The 15,562-nt window shown below is 42.1% G+C and overlaps 2 protein-coding genes across 6 annotated transcripts; one reads left to right on the forward strand and one right to left on the reverse strand.

Moving 5' to 3' along the window:
• Positions 1 to 606: 606 nt before the first annotated feature.
• LOC110975621 (cytochrome b5-like) lies at positions 607 to 9,746 on the reverse strand. 5 transcript variants are annotated; one of them, XM_022228228.2, is made up of 6 exons: positions 9,532 to 9,746; positions 7,365 to 7,460; positions 5,705 to 6,257; positions 3,642 to 3,678; positions 2,307 to 2,398; positions 607 to 2,046 (listed from the first exon to the last, which is right to left on the reverse strand). In XM_022228228.2, the coding sequence occupies exons 3-6, from the start codon at positions 5,834 to 5,836 to the stop codon at positions 2,029 to 2,031; spliced, it is 279 nt and encodes a 92-aa protein (XP_022083920.1). In that variant the 5' UTR covers positions 5,837 to 6,257; positions 7,365 to 7,460; positions 9,532 to 9,746; the 3' UTR covers positions 607 to 2,028. The 5 variants fall into 5 exon arrangements, with proteins under 5 accessions (XP_022083920.1, XP_022083921.1, XP_022083924.1 ...); XM_022228229.2 differs by having other exon boundaries at positions 9,490 to 9,746; XM_022228232.2 differs by lacking the exon at positions 7,365 to 7,460.
• A 2,591-nt stretch (positions 9,747 to 12,337) lies between these two features.
• LOC147798787 (uncharacterized) lies at positions 12,338 to 15,182 on the forward strand. The gene has a single exon (XM_087137807.1). It carries the CDS (start codon positions 13,083 to 13,085, stop codon positions 15,180 to 15,182), a length of 2,100 nt encoding a protein of 699 aa, XP_086993933.1. The 5' UTR covers positions 12,338 to 13,082.
• Positions 15,183 to 15,562: the final 380 nt, after the last annotated feature.

Raw genomic sequence — 15,562 nt, forward strand, 5'->3', positions numbered from 1 at the left:
AACTTTGATGCCTCTTGGCCTAATGGTAGCCCATATAGACCTTGACAAAACCATTGTTTTCTTGTTCCTTTAATTCTTCTGAGTAGTGTATAATACTAATCTACACCTAGCAAAGGTGTACAAAATACACTTTCTCACAACCGATATGCACCTATACCCGCAAATTCCTTAGAGCTTTGTGGTTTTTTGGGGACACGAGAGAACACGAATGAGTGGGAAGATGCTTAAAGAAACACTGGTGCGCATGCGTGGAGAGGATAGTGAAGGGACCTGGATGTGGACACGTGACAAAGCTGTTTTTTATCTTTAAGCACGATGAGTGGGGGTTTCAGGAAATGTCCTGTACGTAATACAGAGGCAGAAGTAAGTATACGAATGAGAAAGAATAGCCACTACTTGGCCAGCCAAGAGCTTCTGAAGGCCCAGTGAGACCAGCAGTAGCCACAACTTTTGGATGCAGCCTTCCTGAGTTACATGTACAATGATGCCCCCCTCCCGCAAGATGGCTTCTATGGCTATGCTGCAAGAAATTATAAAACACCTACTGTGTGATCCCCATGTAGTAGCCCATCAACTCATCAACAAATCTATCCAATCACTGCACTGTAAAGAAAGAAGAAGCTGCTATTTTTATTTGCACATCAAGAACACCCCACAGCAGTATGGCTAAGTTTTTACCCTGTGTGTACAATAAACACAGAATTATTAGTGCCACAGGCAGATGCCCACAGCACCTGGGAGGTGGTTGAAATCCACTTTCCCAAAAAATAAACAAAATAAGATCTTACTGTATGCAATGAGAAGTATGTTAATTTTCAACCACGGAACTAGGGAATTTTTTTATGATAATTATAATAATAAACACAAAAAAAATGATAATTACCGCAGATAGTACCTTGGGGGAGACATTCCCACAAGAGCGTGTGTAAAATGTTTTAACCTTTAATGACCTCTAACACAATATCCCCTCAGTTGACCCTAACCAAACTTGATGTATTTATGTTTTGGACCATGATTTAACAATCTATCCCATTTGTGACAATTACAGTGTAATTTTGTCTGAGCCTGGTAGTTGTTACCTTAGCTTGTTACCAAATGACCGGTGTCTCCCTGTATGACAAACAATTACCCCATACTCAAACACGACATGTCTCCCCTACGATGTATTTAGTAAAAGACATTTAAATGTTATCCATAGTGTTCTGAGGAAGAAACATCCCTGTAAAATAATTCTACTTAGCAGGCATTCCAGACAGCAGTGATTTCAACTACAGGTGCACATTATTTGGATAAAAGTGACAAAATATACAAAATACTAGTTGGTAATATTTAAAGCTTGATTGGTTATGTCTTCATGCCTGCTCAGAGGCTCAGCTGTACAAAGAATGTTGGTTGCACCATACAATTAATAGTAAAAAACAGTTCCTTTTATTCATAGATAAAAATTTACAAAACTGAAAATTTTGTACCCTAAAAAGTTACATATAAAAGTATAAAACCAAAATTTATATTCCACTTAACAGCAGTCTGGCTAATGCAAAACAGTTTCTGCATTATTTGTTGAAACCTGTAACCTCAGAAACAGTTGCAGTACCAGATGATAAATGATTACAAAATTTCTAAACTTCAACCACATTACGACACTGCCACTTAAAACAGAGTTATAAGTTAGCACTGCTAAAGTCTTCCCAAAGCCAAGAATTTTTATCGAGAAAATACCAGTTAACTGTCAAAAAACTCGCGAGCAGTGTTGTAACATTGTGATGCTGCTGTTTGAATACCACAGAAAACCTACTCTTAAATTCAGAAAATTGTTTACTCATTCACCAGTGCCCTCCATTAGAAAGCTTCGCCCAGTTGACTCCACAGATTGTCCGCATGGACTGGGAGTCTGATGTCTGTGATCATGCTGTGTCCTTGGAGACTTGTCTCTTTGCACTGGTGAATGATATTTTGATGTCATATATTAATTTGGTTTTGCCTCTCATTCTGTGATAGTCTTCAACAGAGGGTACTTCAGCAGTATCGTCAATAGATCCGCTCACACTGTCAGATAAGAACAATCAATTTATGTTATGATGGGGGGCCTCAAGTACAGTACACAAGTACAGATGACATTATATTTTGTCTTGCATTCAAACTTAAACTCTTCAAGAATTCAGCACAGATAATGGATCGTTGGATAAATGTACAGCTTTGCTGCAAGGGAGTTGGAAAAATTCTTGTAAAATTGTTACAAGAGGTTGAGAGTAAATATTACTGCAAAAAATGCAAGAGAAAATTGACAGAAAAAAAAAGGAACTTACTAAGACCAGCTGGCCAATGCAATATTTCTCTAGCAGCTTGTAGGCCTTGTCCGAGTGACCTTTGCTTTGAAATGCATAGGTAGAGTCCTTCCCTGTAACATTTGGAATGAGCAAGTATTTGGATGTAATTTGTCTTAAGGAAAAAGTAAGTTCCAGCTCAACAGGTACTGTATTTTTGGTGGTCAAGGTAAAACCCACAGATGACTTTTTTTATTATAAAAAGAAGTGTATATATTTGGGAGGCAAAGTCTTGCTTGCGTCAGAATGACGCATTCTGAGAATGCTGTTCTTTCTCAGAAATAACAGCATTGTCTACAGACTACCACACATTACCATAATGTCTGGGTTGCATTCAAGTCATTTACAAACCTTCAAAAGATCAATCATTGGGGTGACCACTGACAGAGGAAAGCTTTTTGTCATCAAGGTTCATTTGAACAGTGTGTAATTTGGCTCAAGACTGAATCACCTGTAATGGACTTGTGATGGACTCGGCTATGGAGCAAACGAAGCGTGATGTCATTTGAACCAGGAAATGTGGTGTAAACAAGTTTAGTAGTGCGCACGTTGGTTCATATGCTGGTTCTCGCACATTCCGAGATAAACGCATCTGAAAATACCAGCCATTTCAAGGTATATTTTTGATCACTTTTATGTTACGGGTTGAAGAATTTTTTGCATAGTCATGATATGTAAGATTTGGAAAATGCTAATCCATACTTCCCTTTGTGAAAAAAAAATGCACTTGAAAAAATAGTTACATTTCAATACACACAGGTGTTCATGTCAAACATCATTCACACACGTGAAGTGTACACACGGACAAATGCATAGATGTGTACAATTGTTTCTGTATTTTTGCCTTGCTAACGATGTAACTTTTTGTCACTCTTAGAAAACAGCGAAACACAAGGACCAAGCGTTTTGTTAGTTGTTTGTTTACTGTTACATGTACTAGGAAAGTAAACAGCATTTTGCTTTGAAACTGCTAATTTGTTCCTTGGATCAAAGGAAGTAAGATGGTAGGAAAAACTTCAGATGGAAAAATTATTATCTGGGTTTTTGTCACTTTGTGAAAACACTGACAAATTGTGCACATGATGTATCACTTCGGTACACCATAACACTGGTGTAAATGCCTTTGTCTAGTTGAATCTTACAGCTCTCTGCCTTCACTGGTGGTTATATGATCCCCCATCAGGTGATAGCCTGATTTCTATAAGACTCAAGCTCTCATTTCTGATTAACAACACGTCCCTTTGGAAAACTTTGCATGGTATGGTGATCCATTGATGAATAACTACTACATACTACATGTACATTCATTTCAGTCACCTGCATGCTCCAGTAGGATCTCGGCTCCACCTGGGTGCTGTAAGAAATGAAATCAACAGTTTCAGAAGCACTCCACTCTGATGAAAAGAACTATCATTAGCCTATTGCAGGGGTGGGGTAGCTCTGAATGTGAACACATCCACACCAGTGTTGTCTTGCCTGATATGCACAATGATATTCAGAATATGGGCAATTAATCCCTGTTCTCTCTGATGCCAGATGGCATATCATACGTGTATGTCAGACAGGAATAATGGCTATGATGTGACTGTTCTGAATACCATGGAGTTGGGATTAAAGTCTCCACATGAATCCAGCCACATTTCACTGGGCATTTTTGATGACCCTCTGTAATGGTGGGGAGTGTCGTGTTGGGTTTTGTAAAGAAATTGTTAACAGAACTGTGGCTCAGTACAATAATTATTACAATACACTCTGCCATCGGTTGGGACAACTGCAAGTGACCATGGAGGTGACCAGTTACAACATCATTATGGTCACCAAATTCATCCATTGTAAAAATTGTCCTGCTCCAGCCTAAATGATTTGAACACTGTGCCAGGTTTCCACAGCCAAGATATTGTCAATACCATAAAAGGAGAGGTCAGTGTTCGTTGTGACTAACGTAATTTTCGGAATATTTAAGCCGTCAGATGTATAAGCCACAGCATGCAAAATAAAATTTAAAGTCGACGTATAAGCCACACCGCAGCGCTGATGATCCAACCACTAAGGTATGCCGTTCTGAAGCGCCAGTACAGTGCACCAATAATGGTTCCACTATGCATGGAATTCCGATAAATGTAAGAAAAGTGCTAACAAGTGTTATCCCAAACATGAATTTTAAGTCCTCAAATTTAATACGTTTTTGCATGCTGGATGACTGACCTGCATGGGCAGGCAACAGCTCTTGTTTTTTTTTTCTAAGCGGCCGCAAAAGTTATGTGCGCTCGGGGAGGTATGATAAAATCTTGATAACTTAAAGGCAGTCAAGTCAAAGATCGTTTTATTTTGTAGGCCAACGATTTCTTGCCAAAAAATTAAGCGTTTATGTTGCAAATACATGTACGTCTGTAACTGTCCACAACACTACATCCGTTTTTGTGATGCCAATCAAAAGAACACCACCAAATCGCTTCAGAAATGTGAAACCCGCCGCAAGGTTCAAGTCATCATATTGGAACCGTGGGTGTTGCATCCATGCTGCACGCAGCACACGAACACACTACCGCAACCAAGAAAAAACATGCTTTCAGGCTAGCCTTACTGCTACCACAGACCCATTCATGGACAGCACATGGTATGCATGGCCTGGCTTTTGTGACTGATTTTTATCCTCCAATATTTGCCGTGTAAGCCACTCAGCGTGTAAGCCGCAGAGACGTTTTTCAACGTGAGAATCATCGTATGAGCCACAGCTTATATTCCGAAAAATACGGTATAGTCGACTCTCATTTAAAGAGCACCATTGGAAGAAAATACTGTTCTAAAGTGTATATTCTAAGAATCCCAATCTTTTGAATCCTTTTTTTTTCATAAGAAAGTCCTGGTTCCTTTGATTTCTCTAGTCCCTCAGCCATAACTTTGCCATAACAAGAGTTGACTGTATCTGAAAAGGTCAATGTTTGTGTGTCCCTGCATGACTTTGGGGGTTTGTTATATTAAAAGGTATCTTACAGCATCTAGCACTATAGTGGATTCAACACTTTACTAAGCAAAAGAACAAACACGATTTTGGAGGGTGTTTTGATTCCGTCTCAAGGAATTTGAATCTTGAAGGATCAACTATTCCCGGTTACAATCAATTTGGCAGATGGCAATGGTTGCAATACCTTACATCCCAAGGAAAAAACCTCAGTAAACATGCACATGTATATTTTCTATCAGGGGTTCAAACTGACCAAGTCAATGAATTAATCTTACACCTTAATAGCTAAGGCTTCCTATTAATTTCCTTTAAAATGGACTGTTCAATGTTTTTATCCAATCTTCAAGTGTACATGTAGATCTTCCTGGTTCTCGAGTACCCATTTAGCCCCTCCCCTACCTAATTTTTTTCTTACCTTGCGCAAAAACTCGGTGACATCATACACATGGTTAAAGAGAACGATCCAACAGGACTTGGCCTCCCAATGGTCTGCCACCTCCTCCAGTGTGTACTGGGGCAGAGCACTGTCACTGGTTCTGGCGTCCATTATTTGCACAGCCTCTGCTCAGCAGAGAGAAACCAACTGTGCCACCGTCCTCGCTCTGAGACTGGCGTACGTTTATCTGTAGACCTGCCTCTAGCAACCTGTCCATAACCAATTGAGAGGCGCCAGTATCCCCTCAAATGATGAAAAAAGTTTTGGATGACAATGCTGCTGATAATTAATGATCTACTGCAGGGCCTTTCTCAAAGGTCTGTCTGTCTGTTCATGTACCTGCTCTTCAAGTTACTAGTTCACAGCACATTCAAGTTCATGTAGTTCAACCTCAACAATGGTGCACTGTATGTTGCATTGTAGTGTCTATCAATACAAAATGAAGTACATGTACCGGTACTCTGCTAGATCCATATGTACACGTACATGTATGCACATGTACACTGTCATCCTACATCCCTCACTTTGAATCCTGTGGCAGGGAAAAAAAAAGGTAATTAGCCAATAGCTTTTGCATGATCAACAGGCTACAGACATCGGCATCAAAGAGCCTGTTTACCCTGTCTATCCAGTTTGTTAGTGACTACATCACATGTGCATGCTCAACCACTTACAAGCCCACTAGGTAATTGTCCACGGTTGCACTATTTCCGCTTCCAATAGTTCCGTGATCACACCACGTGAGTGGATGTGGCTGAAGTAGCAACAATGATACATGAATTACAAGGATTTGAACTCACTCTAGCAGAAACACCATACATTGGCCTAAATGAAATAAAACTGTTTGCAGTTTACACAGAATCAAGTCCGAAACGATGCACATCTACAGTAGATCTTTCATTTACTGGAAAGGCATGGGGTGGGGCAACCAGTATTTCCCAAAGGGAGGGCACAAAAATTGGAGGTGAACACGAATATACGAGGGGGAATATTACCAATGATAAATTTTTTTTAAAAGCCAAAAACAAACCAATTAGAAAACGAAAGAAAACAAAAACATCTGAACACTTCTATTGGGCTTCAGTCATTTTCATACTTATCAGTGCACTCCATCAAACAGTACTTTGGGGCTGAATGGACTTCAAATTTCTGGCAGGTCAGACATAAATGCCACAACTGGAGGAGTTTACATGTAATCAACAGAGCAACTATTAGTGTGTAGTTATTGAACTAGAAATTCCAACAGGAAGATCGCTGTCGGAAGCACACAATTTGAAAGGGCAAATTAATTCTTTTTACGCTTAATTACATTTCTGTAGTGTGAGGCAGTATTCATTCACTGACAGAGCACTTGCATTTCCTGATTCTATTATTTCTGAAAACAAACATTCAAAAGCCCCGCGTCCAGTTTACTTTCTTGACTAAGGTTACCAATTATATTACATTTAATAACTTTGCTGTTTGTGATTATGTCAACAATTACGTTTTCCAGTCGGCTTCACACGAAAATAGCACACAAAGCAATACATGCAATTTCTTTTAAATGCACATGTAGACGTATGCCACTTATTAACCCTAACAGTCCTCCAACAGGTGAAGGATTGAGGAGTGGCAGGGTCAACATATCATGTTACACTACCTCTATGAAACATGGGGTTCTTCGTCCACATTCGCAGCAACCGAGGCCAATGACCATGGAGCTCCACTGAAAGATGAATCCCTAGTCATGCTAGTTCTGGGTACATTTTATTGATAAAAACATAAATGTTAAGTAGAAGTCTCATTATTTGAACCGTGACCACATGGCCAAGCAGTGTGTGCTGCAACAGGTAAACTGTTGCATCCTCACTCCACTTCAGCTATGTCAGTGGCTGTGTACAAAGTCTACAAGGAGTTCAGAAAATTTTTCAAGCAGGCTCATAGAGCTATAAACTTCACATTCTCTGCATGAAGAAAAGTTTACACCGTCCTGGGTGCAGATATTTTGAATCCGTGTGTGTGCTCATAGAACATTTAAATTCAGACAGAATGAGTATCAAATAATGTGTTTGTATTTACAACACGCAAGTACAACATACGTGAATGTCAGCGCATCTTTTGAATAAGACGCACACATGCAGAGCAATAGCACATGTTTATTTACACCCAAAGCAGATTATTTTAAAACGACATTTCCCCAACATTCGAGCAAGGTTGTCCAATTTCATATTCATGTCTTTCGATGGCTTTCTTTCGATGAATAAGTTCAGCTAAATTAAACAAGTCGTTCCTTAATTCAGTCAGTGTTAAGTGAGTTGAGGGCTCTGGAGCAGCAGCTGTCATGCGCATTGGGTACCGAAAAGTTATAGCAAAATTAATGTGCAGCGCATACACGCACACATTTTTTGGCATAGAGCAAAATGAAATGCTCTTTTACTGATTGTGCGTTCAGGTTGTTTGCGTATCGGCTTTGTTGACGTATCCTTTTAGAATACAGACGCAGATATGCAAATTTGCTGTACAAAAGCCGTATAAACTTTTGAGTTTCCCATAGGTTTGTGCACTAACATGGATGCGCCCAGCAAGCATCACTTTGTACACAAGTCAGTGCTCTAGTTTTCATGGGGCAACGCGGACTACTGGGATTCCCGCAAAATGGCAGGAACCGTGCCGGTGAAAACAGTGACCATGGCGACGTACGCACGCACCAGCAAGTCCAAGGATCGGGTTACACAATCCTTTCTTTGATCAGTACATACGCATGCGCTCGCTGCAGTTGTTTTCATCGGCGCAGTGTGGTTGGTACCCACGATTTTGTGAAACTCCCGGATGTTCGCGCTGCTCTATACACAGCTCTCATGTGTAAGAGCAAGGCCTATAGACATGACAGAAACAACACTGGAGTTGTTTCTCATTTCCAGGTTCGAGTCTTTTCAGCAACTAGTGGAGGCAGGATGCGACATTCTTCCACAACTAAGCAGGCCAGCAGACTCTGTCAGTAATGTACAATTTGTCAACTGTGCCATCAGGCAATGCAATTTGCGGTTTTGAAAGACTGTAAAAAAATGGAATTTAGTTGGAAAGCAGGCATCGCTCAATATCGCTCATAAAGATCTCCGACGCACAGATCAGCCGATTGCATCCTACAAATACATCTCCAAGTCATCCCGGAAAGAGTTCCATAGGCCCTCAGGCTATACGGACATTAATTTTTCCTTAAAATGATCACGTCCTAATTCGAACACGGGCAGTAATTCTAAAATGGCATTTTGCAGCCTAAGTTATGATTTAGGATGATGCGATAAGCTTTCAATATCACAAAAACTGCACAGTTGATTTTGCACAATGGTAGAAAGGCATTGTGGGAAGGAAAAAGGGGCAATGTTTGCTCTTTTTCCCTTCCCACAATGCCTTTTTACCATTGTGCAAAATCTCCCATGCAGCATTTGCGAAAAGTCTTATAGGCCTAGCCTATGATTATCATTAGCATATGAAGCAAGATACGATTCTAGTCTTATGAGACGGACAGGAACCCCCCCCCCCCGCCTTGTGTCGGTCATTGTTTCACTGGAATCGGAGGAATTCGTTTCAGCCTAGGGAGGATGTGTTAGGTAACAAAAGTCGCCCTGTGCGTGCATGTACGAACGGCGACATCCTAGCCGACTACGATGTAGGAGAGGTGAGGTATTCTGCAAAAGTGGAATTTAGATAAGAAAATTCCGAAGACTTGCTCAGGAAACACTTAGATTTTTTCACACAAGTCCCACACTAGTACAGGTTTGTACCACAAAGAGCAGGGCCTCGGAACTCTCTCCGTAACGCCAAACCTTGTGTCTCTCTCTCCACACATGGACGAGCAGGGTCCTCCATGTCCCAGTCAAGGCCTACTCATGATGCTGTCCCGGCCAAATCCCTCCCAAACGCATGCTTGGGAATGTACGCCATGGTGTGTCATGCATTCATCATATGGGGACCCATCACATGCCCCCGTTCGTCCAGCCGGCGCGGTCTTGTCACCATGCCTTTGGAAGACGAAAACATTAATACCAAGAGAGGTCGCACTTCAAAATAACGAGCGCAAACGTTACGCGTTAAACCCAAAGCTGCCAGGTGAGCCTCGATCTGATAAATATGGAAGAGCTGCCTAGCACCGTGATCAGAATATCGACAAGAATATAATTTCAATCGAGCTTTCGGTAGCTGAGTACCTTCTTCAGAGCAAGCAGATTCAGAAGAAGGTACTCAGTTTTTTATTACATATCATATATATATATATGTAAGCCCCTTCCCCTCACCCAGGCCCCCTCCAATCCAAGGAGAAACCGCTGGCATTCATGTATTGGTGTGCATAGCACGCAATCGCACCAAGGATTGTACATAGCGCGGCGCTATACAATCTTTGCTTTGCACACTAGGCATGCGGAGCTTCGGTCTCTTTTACGACATGCCAGTTCAGTGATTCGCGCTTGATGGTTCTGCGCGTGCTGCGTAGTCTCTTATACAATGACAACCGGACGGTGTTTAATAGGCTGCGTTGACGCGTTCTAGTTTCTGCAAGCTGTCAGATCGAGACAGTGCTCTGAAATATGTGATAAAATAAAAAATTTACATGTATATTTTATATATATATATTTATAATTTAGATATTTTATATATATATTTTGTATATATATATATATATAAATATATATATATATATATATATATATATATATATATATATATATATATATATATATATATATATATATATATATATATATATATATATATATATTTATATATATATATATATATATATATATATATAATATATATATATATATATATATATATATATATATATATATATATATATATATATATATATATATATATATATATATATATATATATATATATATATATATATATATATATATATATATATATATATATATATATATATATATATATATATATATACATGTATATATATACATATATATATATAAAATATATAAATTATAAATATATAAAATATACATGTATATTTTTTATTTTATCACATATTTCAGAGCACTGTCTCGATCTGACAGCTTGCAGAAACTAGAACGCGTCAACGCAGCCTATTAAACACCGTCCGGTTGTCATTGTATAAGAGACTACGCAGCACGCGCAGAACCATCAAGCGCGAATCACTGAACTGGCATGTCGTAAAAGAGACCGAAGCTCCGCATGCCTAGTGTGCAAAGCAAAGATTGTATAGCGCCGCGCTATGTACAATCCTTGGTGCGATTGCGTGCTATGCACACCAATACATGAATGCCAGCGGTTTCTCCTTGGATTGGAGGGGGCCTGGGTGAGGGGAAGGGGCTTACATGCCCGCATTGTCTGAATTTCAGATACTAATAGCATTGAATGCAATTAACGTGTGCTCAGAATAAGCACAAAATCAAAACAATTGCCAACGACAAAAATGTAAAAGTTCTGTCTGTGCACAAATATCCAAGAAAGCCGGATTTTCCCCCTCAACTTCAAGACGCAAAGCCCTTTTCTCGCATTCGGACACTGAGTAACTTCACTCTGTGATTGCTTATCCCCGTCTTGTGCAGGCAAGGTTGATGGTGCTCCAAGTATGAGCATTTGGGCTATTTTATTGAGCCGTGGGACCCTATATTCTACCACTTTCTTCCTCTAGCAGGGTGTGCCTCTCTCCCCATAATTCCCTGCCACCTTAACTTTACCCGCAATGAAAGGTGTTTTTTTTCACGGATAAACGGGGAGGGGGTTATCGGAGGGTCTTACTTAAGGAGAGGCATTGTTCGAATAAATTCCAGGTTCTTCGCCTATATTATTCTCAAACTGCTTTAGCATACAGGAGAGCATTAGGAGGGACTCTTCGTTATCTTCTACCAGAGGGGTAGGCCAAATCATGTACCCCTTTTTGGAAGAGTGCAATAAGGGTGTTTCAGTTTGCATGAAAAAGATGTACATGTGTAAATATCAACCCCCTGAATAAGTTTGTCACAAGCAAAACAGAATTCGAAGCCATTATTAAAATAATATCAAACACTGCTGCCCTGGATTTATCCCGAGGTGAAAAGCAGTCACTGTTCTAAGGATTGCGCAGATGTCCTCCGATAAAATCATCCTACCTCGGATGATCTTATCACCTGCTGGCCGCTCCGTAGTGATATTTCTTGGCAACTTTCTCGGACCAGTCCTATGATATCGCACCGAGGAATTTGCTCCCTCCTCACCCATTCGATACCCCCGGCCGCTGGGCATTGCTCTACTGCAGTTAAAAATAAATTCTCATTTCTTTTGACAGTCTTCTCGCGGTTTACTCAAGTTGCCCCTTTAATGAATAATTTCCAAGGGCCAGGGGGTTCTTATATTATCGAGAGCCAGATCCGCAAATGCATGTGGGGGCACGTAAAACTGCCAAAAATATCCAACAGGCGATCAGACCGTATCACTCCAATGACGGTTGCCCGTGCCGCACGCCTGGACACCTGGTTCAGCTGCTCGGTCCACGGACGCTTTATTGCCTTGTGTTCATTCACACAGCGCCTGTGGTCGCCCGTTTCTTCGCTTGCTTGCTCTGTAGTGATACATGTATTTAGAGGCAGGCTTTTATGTACTCCTGTCATAAATTATTATTTGGGAGGGAACAATGCAGCTTTGCAGACTTATCATGAATTCAAATGCCTGACCATGTGTCTTTATGAGGGAGGGAAGTGAGTGTGAAAAGCGCCCGATGCAAGTACGACGTGTTTTATGATTATTGTCATTACAATAATCGAGGCCGGCTGGTCACAAAGCTATTCTTCGTGTTTAGAATATTAATATTCTACAGCGGCTGGCTCGAAAGAGCTTCGTTTAGATTGTGCTGCGGTTGTCTACAGTACTTTAATAATGCTATGCCTTTTTTTCAAAGCGGCAAAGTTGAACTTTGATTTGTCGAATAGCCAGAATTACATGCTTTTGCTATGCAGTTCGGTTCCACCGCAAATTTCTGCACCCGGGACTTGCCCGATATACATGTATATATCGGGTGGATGTGCACGATGTGGACGAAAACAAACGAGACACGTGTTGCGCGTGTTTGGTTTTTTATCCACATTGCGGGGCCAATGTTTCCATCAGCTTTCTAACGAGTGCATTGTGGGTAGTGTAGCATATTATTCATTCACACGGTAATGGCGGCCGACACAGCGAGCGTGTGGACTGCTGTCATGTTGAATGTAATTTTTTGATTTCACGCCAGTTATCCGTACAGGGAGTTGTCAAATTCTGGTTTTTCAGTCTAGATATGTGTTTGCATCTTTGGGACAAGTCTGGTATCCGTTCAATGTTTTGTGGCAAAGTGAAGGGGTGAAATTTTGAACTGGCCATGGCTGGTGAGACAAGGCCGGGCACAGAGCGCTCAACGTCCGCGAAGCATCCGCATTCGATAGCCAGGGACGAACACGGCAAGCCTCATTCCCCGGCCGCAGTGTCTCGCTCACGGGCCGCTCGTATGCTGCCAAACTGCTACGTGTGCGGTGCACGTGGGGCTGACACCACCTTGAGAAGTCGGCCCCACGCCAGTGAGCCCTTCTTTCCTTTTCTTCAGTACCATGATGCTTCACCTGGAACCGTGTTTCGGCCCGACGGCACTGTGGACTGTTGTCAAGTGTGTCAGGCATTCCTGAAACAGCAATGGCTGGCTTACGAGAGCACCAACACGCCGATTGTTAAGCGCCTGTATTGGCTGAAGCGTAGTGACGGGATTGGAGGAGGTCATAGCAACAAACCGGACCCCCAGATGCAAGTAAGCCCGCAGGTACGCGAGGAGATGTACAAGCTGAACATTAGAGATTCACACTACTCTGACACTGCTGTTCCAACAGGGGTACCCCTTGGAAGTGATAATTCCAAACAAGACAATGGCTTTTCAGTCCCAGCAGAAACAGCTGACCACAAGCGAAGGATCTCATTTGACAGTGTGGATGTGGATATACCTGCTGTGACTGTCTGTTATGGTTGTGGAGCAACAACATCCAAGCAATCAACCCGTGTTGTGCACACTAGCCACTGGTCCAAATCAGAGGCTCCATACTTCCCCTGTATTCTCGGCCATCCAGCCCCATCTGGAGCCAAGCCAGTAGACAACCTTGGCCGTGTACTGATGTGTGAACTCTGCACTCTCTTCCTTCTCCGACAGTGGCACTCGTTCGAGAGGGACAGCGTGTCCCTCCATCAGCGGAAGTACCATCTCCGTTCAGAAACCGATCCTAACCAAGATTCAATGTCTGGGGCACCCAACCACATCGTGTGTTTTCTCTGTGGGAAGGCCGTCAATCTCTCAGACACACACCTCATACGTGCCAGGAGATACAACAGCAGTGAGCCCTACTACCCATTCTTGGACAAGCACTCTGCACCATTGGGCAGCGCGCCCCTGAGCAAGGAGGGCTTAGCTCAAGTATGTCTGCCTTGCAGTAAGGATCTCTATGAGCAGTGGAATGCCCATGAACTCACCCACACTCCCCATGATAAGCGTGTGTACCGCATACACAAAGCTAAAAAGCAGAGCCGCCCTCACACCAGTGCTGAACCGGGCTTGCACAAGCAAGCTGAGAAGAGGCACAAGGTGCATATCTGCTATCTGTGTGCTCAGACTGTGCCCATCGAGCATGTCAAAGCTGTTGACACGCTGGCACCAGACAAGAGCAATAGCCACATTATGTACTTTCCGTTTTTTACCAACATTAAAAAGCCTTCCCAGGCCAAGCCGATTGATGCAGATGGCCGTGCTTTGATATGCAGCAACTGCTACTTGGAGCTGGAGCAGCAGTGGAAGGTCTACCAGGCAGAGGGTATCCCCCACAGTGAGAGGAGATACGTGGGGAAGTACAAGCAAAGCTCACCCATCGACACCCACTCATTCACCAAGGGAGTGTGCTACCTGTGTGGAGCCCACTCTGACTCCAACGGGCTCTACAAGGTTCACTCATACCCTCGCAGAACCACCACCAATATTGATGAGGCCACGCCCTTCTTTCCTTTCCTGGCAAGTCGTAATCCCGCCCTCAGTGCGGCACCGATCGATGCTGATGGAACTGTTCTCAGCTGTACCTTCTGCTACTTCAACCTGATTGCCCAGTGGCAGGATTTTGAGGACTCCAAGGCATTCGCTGACAGCAACCGCTGGCTGCGGCACTATTTTGTGCACGAGTTTGCATGCTTCGTCTGTGGTCACCTGACTTCGCGGGACGATGTCCGCACCTTGAGTACCAAAGAGTATCCCAGTCTTCTTGGGATTGAACGGCCCCGTGGAGCCGTAGTGCTGGAAAATGGGAATATCATCTTCACCTGTAGCACCTGTGAACTCTCCCTGATCCGTCAGAGGAGAACTTATGAGCACATGCAGATTCCTGAAGAACAGAGATCCTACAAGGTGGGAACAGCAAGTAGCTCGAGAAGAGAGGTGGTAAGTCCTAGGTGCTAATGCTATGCCCCATTTCAAAGTGTTTCAATTATATTTTGATTTGAAATGTAACTGGTTTGTTTTACAGACTTGACACCGTGGACCTAAACAGCCAGGTTTGTGATTTAAGGTTAATACCAAATTCTGTATGTTGTCTGTGACTTATGCTTCATTGGCAGCACCAGAAGACAATTTTTTCATGGAAACTTATCAAGAGATGAGCAAAAGCCCTGCCCAAGTACCACGTGATTTTTTCCATGTTATTTTTAAATATTGTATTCAGTTGAAGTCAGTCAAATTATAAGAGGTGTGTCCAATTATTTGTTTCAGAAATTTCTAGCCCCCCCCCCAAGATTGCAATATCTGAGAACAGAGATTGATACTATGGATGGTAGTGGGCT

The sequence above is a fragment of the Acanthaster planci genome, linkage group LG06 (genome assembly GCF_054643075.1).
Source record: "Acanthaster planci isolate LZ-2023a linkage group LG06, COTS_SCS, whole genome shotgun sequence".
NCBI lineage: Eukaryota > Metazoa > Echinodermata > Asteroidea > Valvatida > Acanthasteridae > Acanthaster > Acanthaster planci.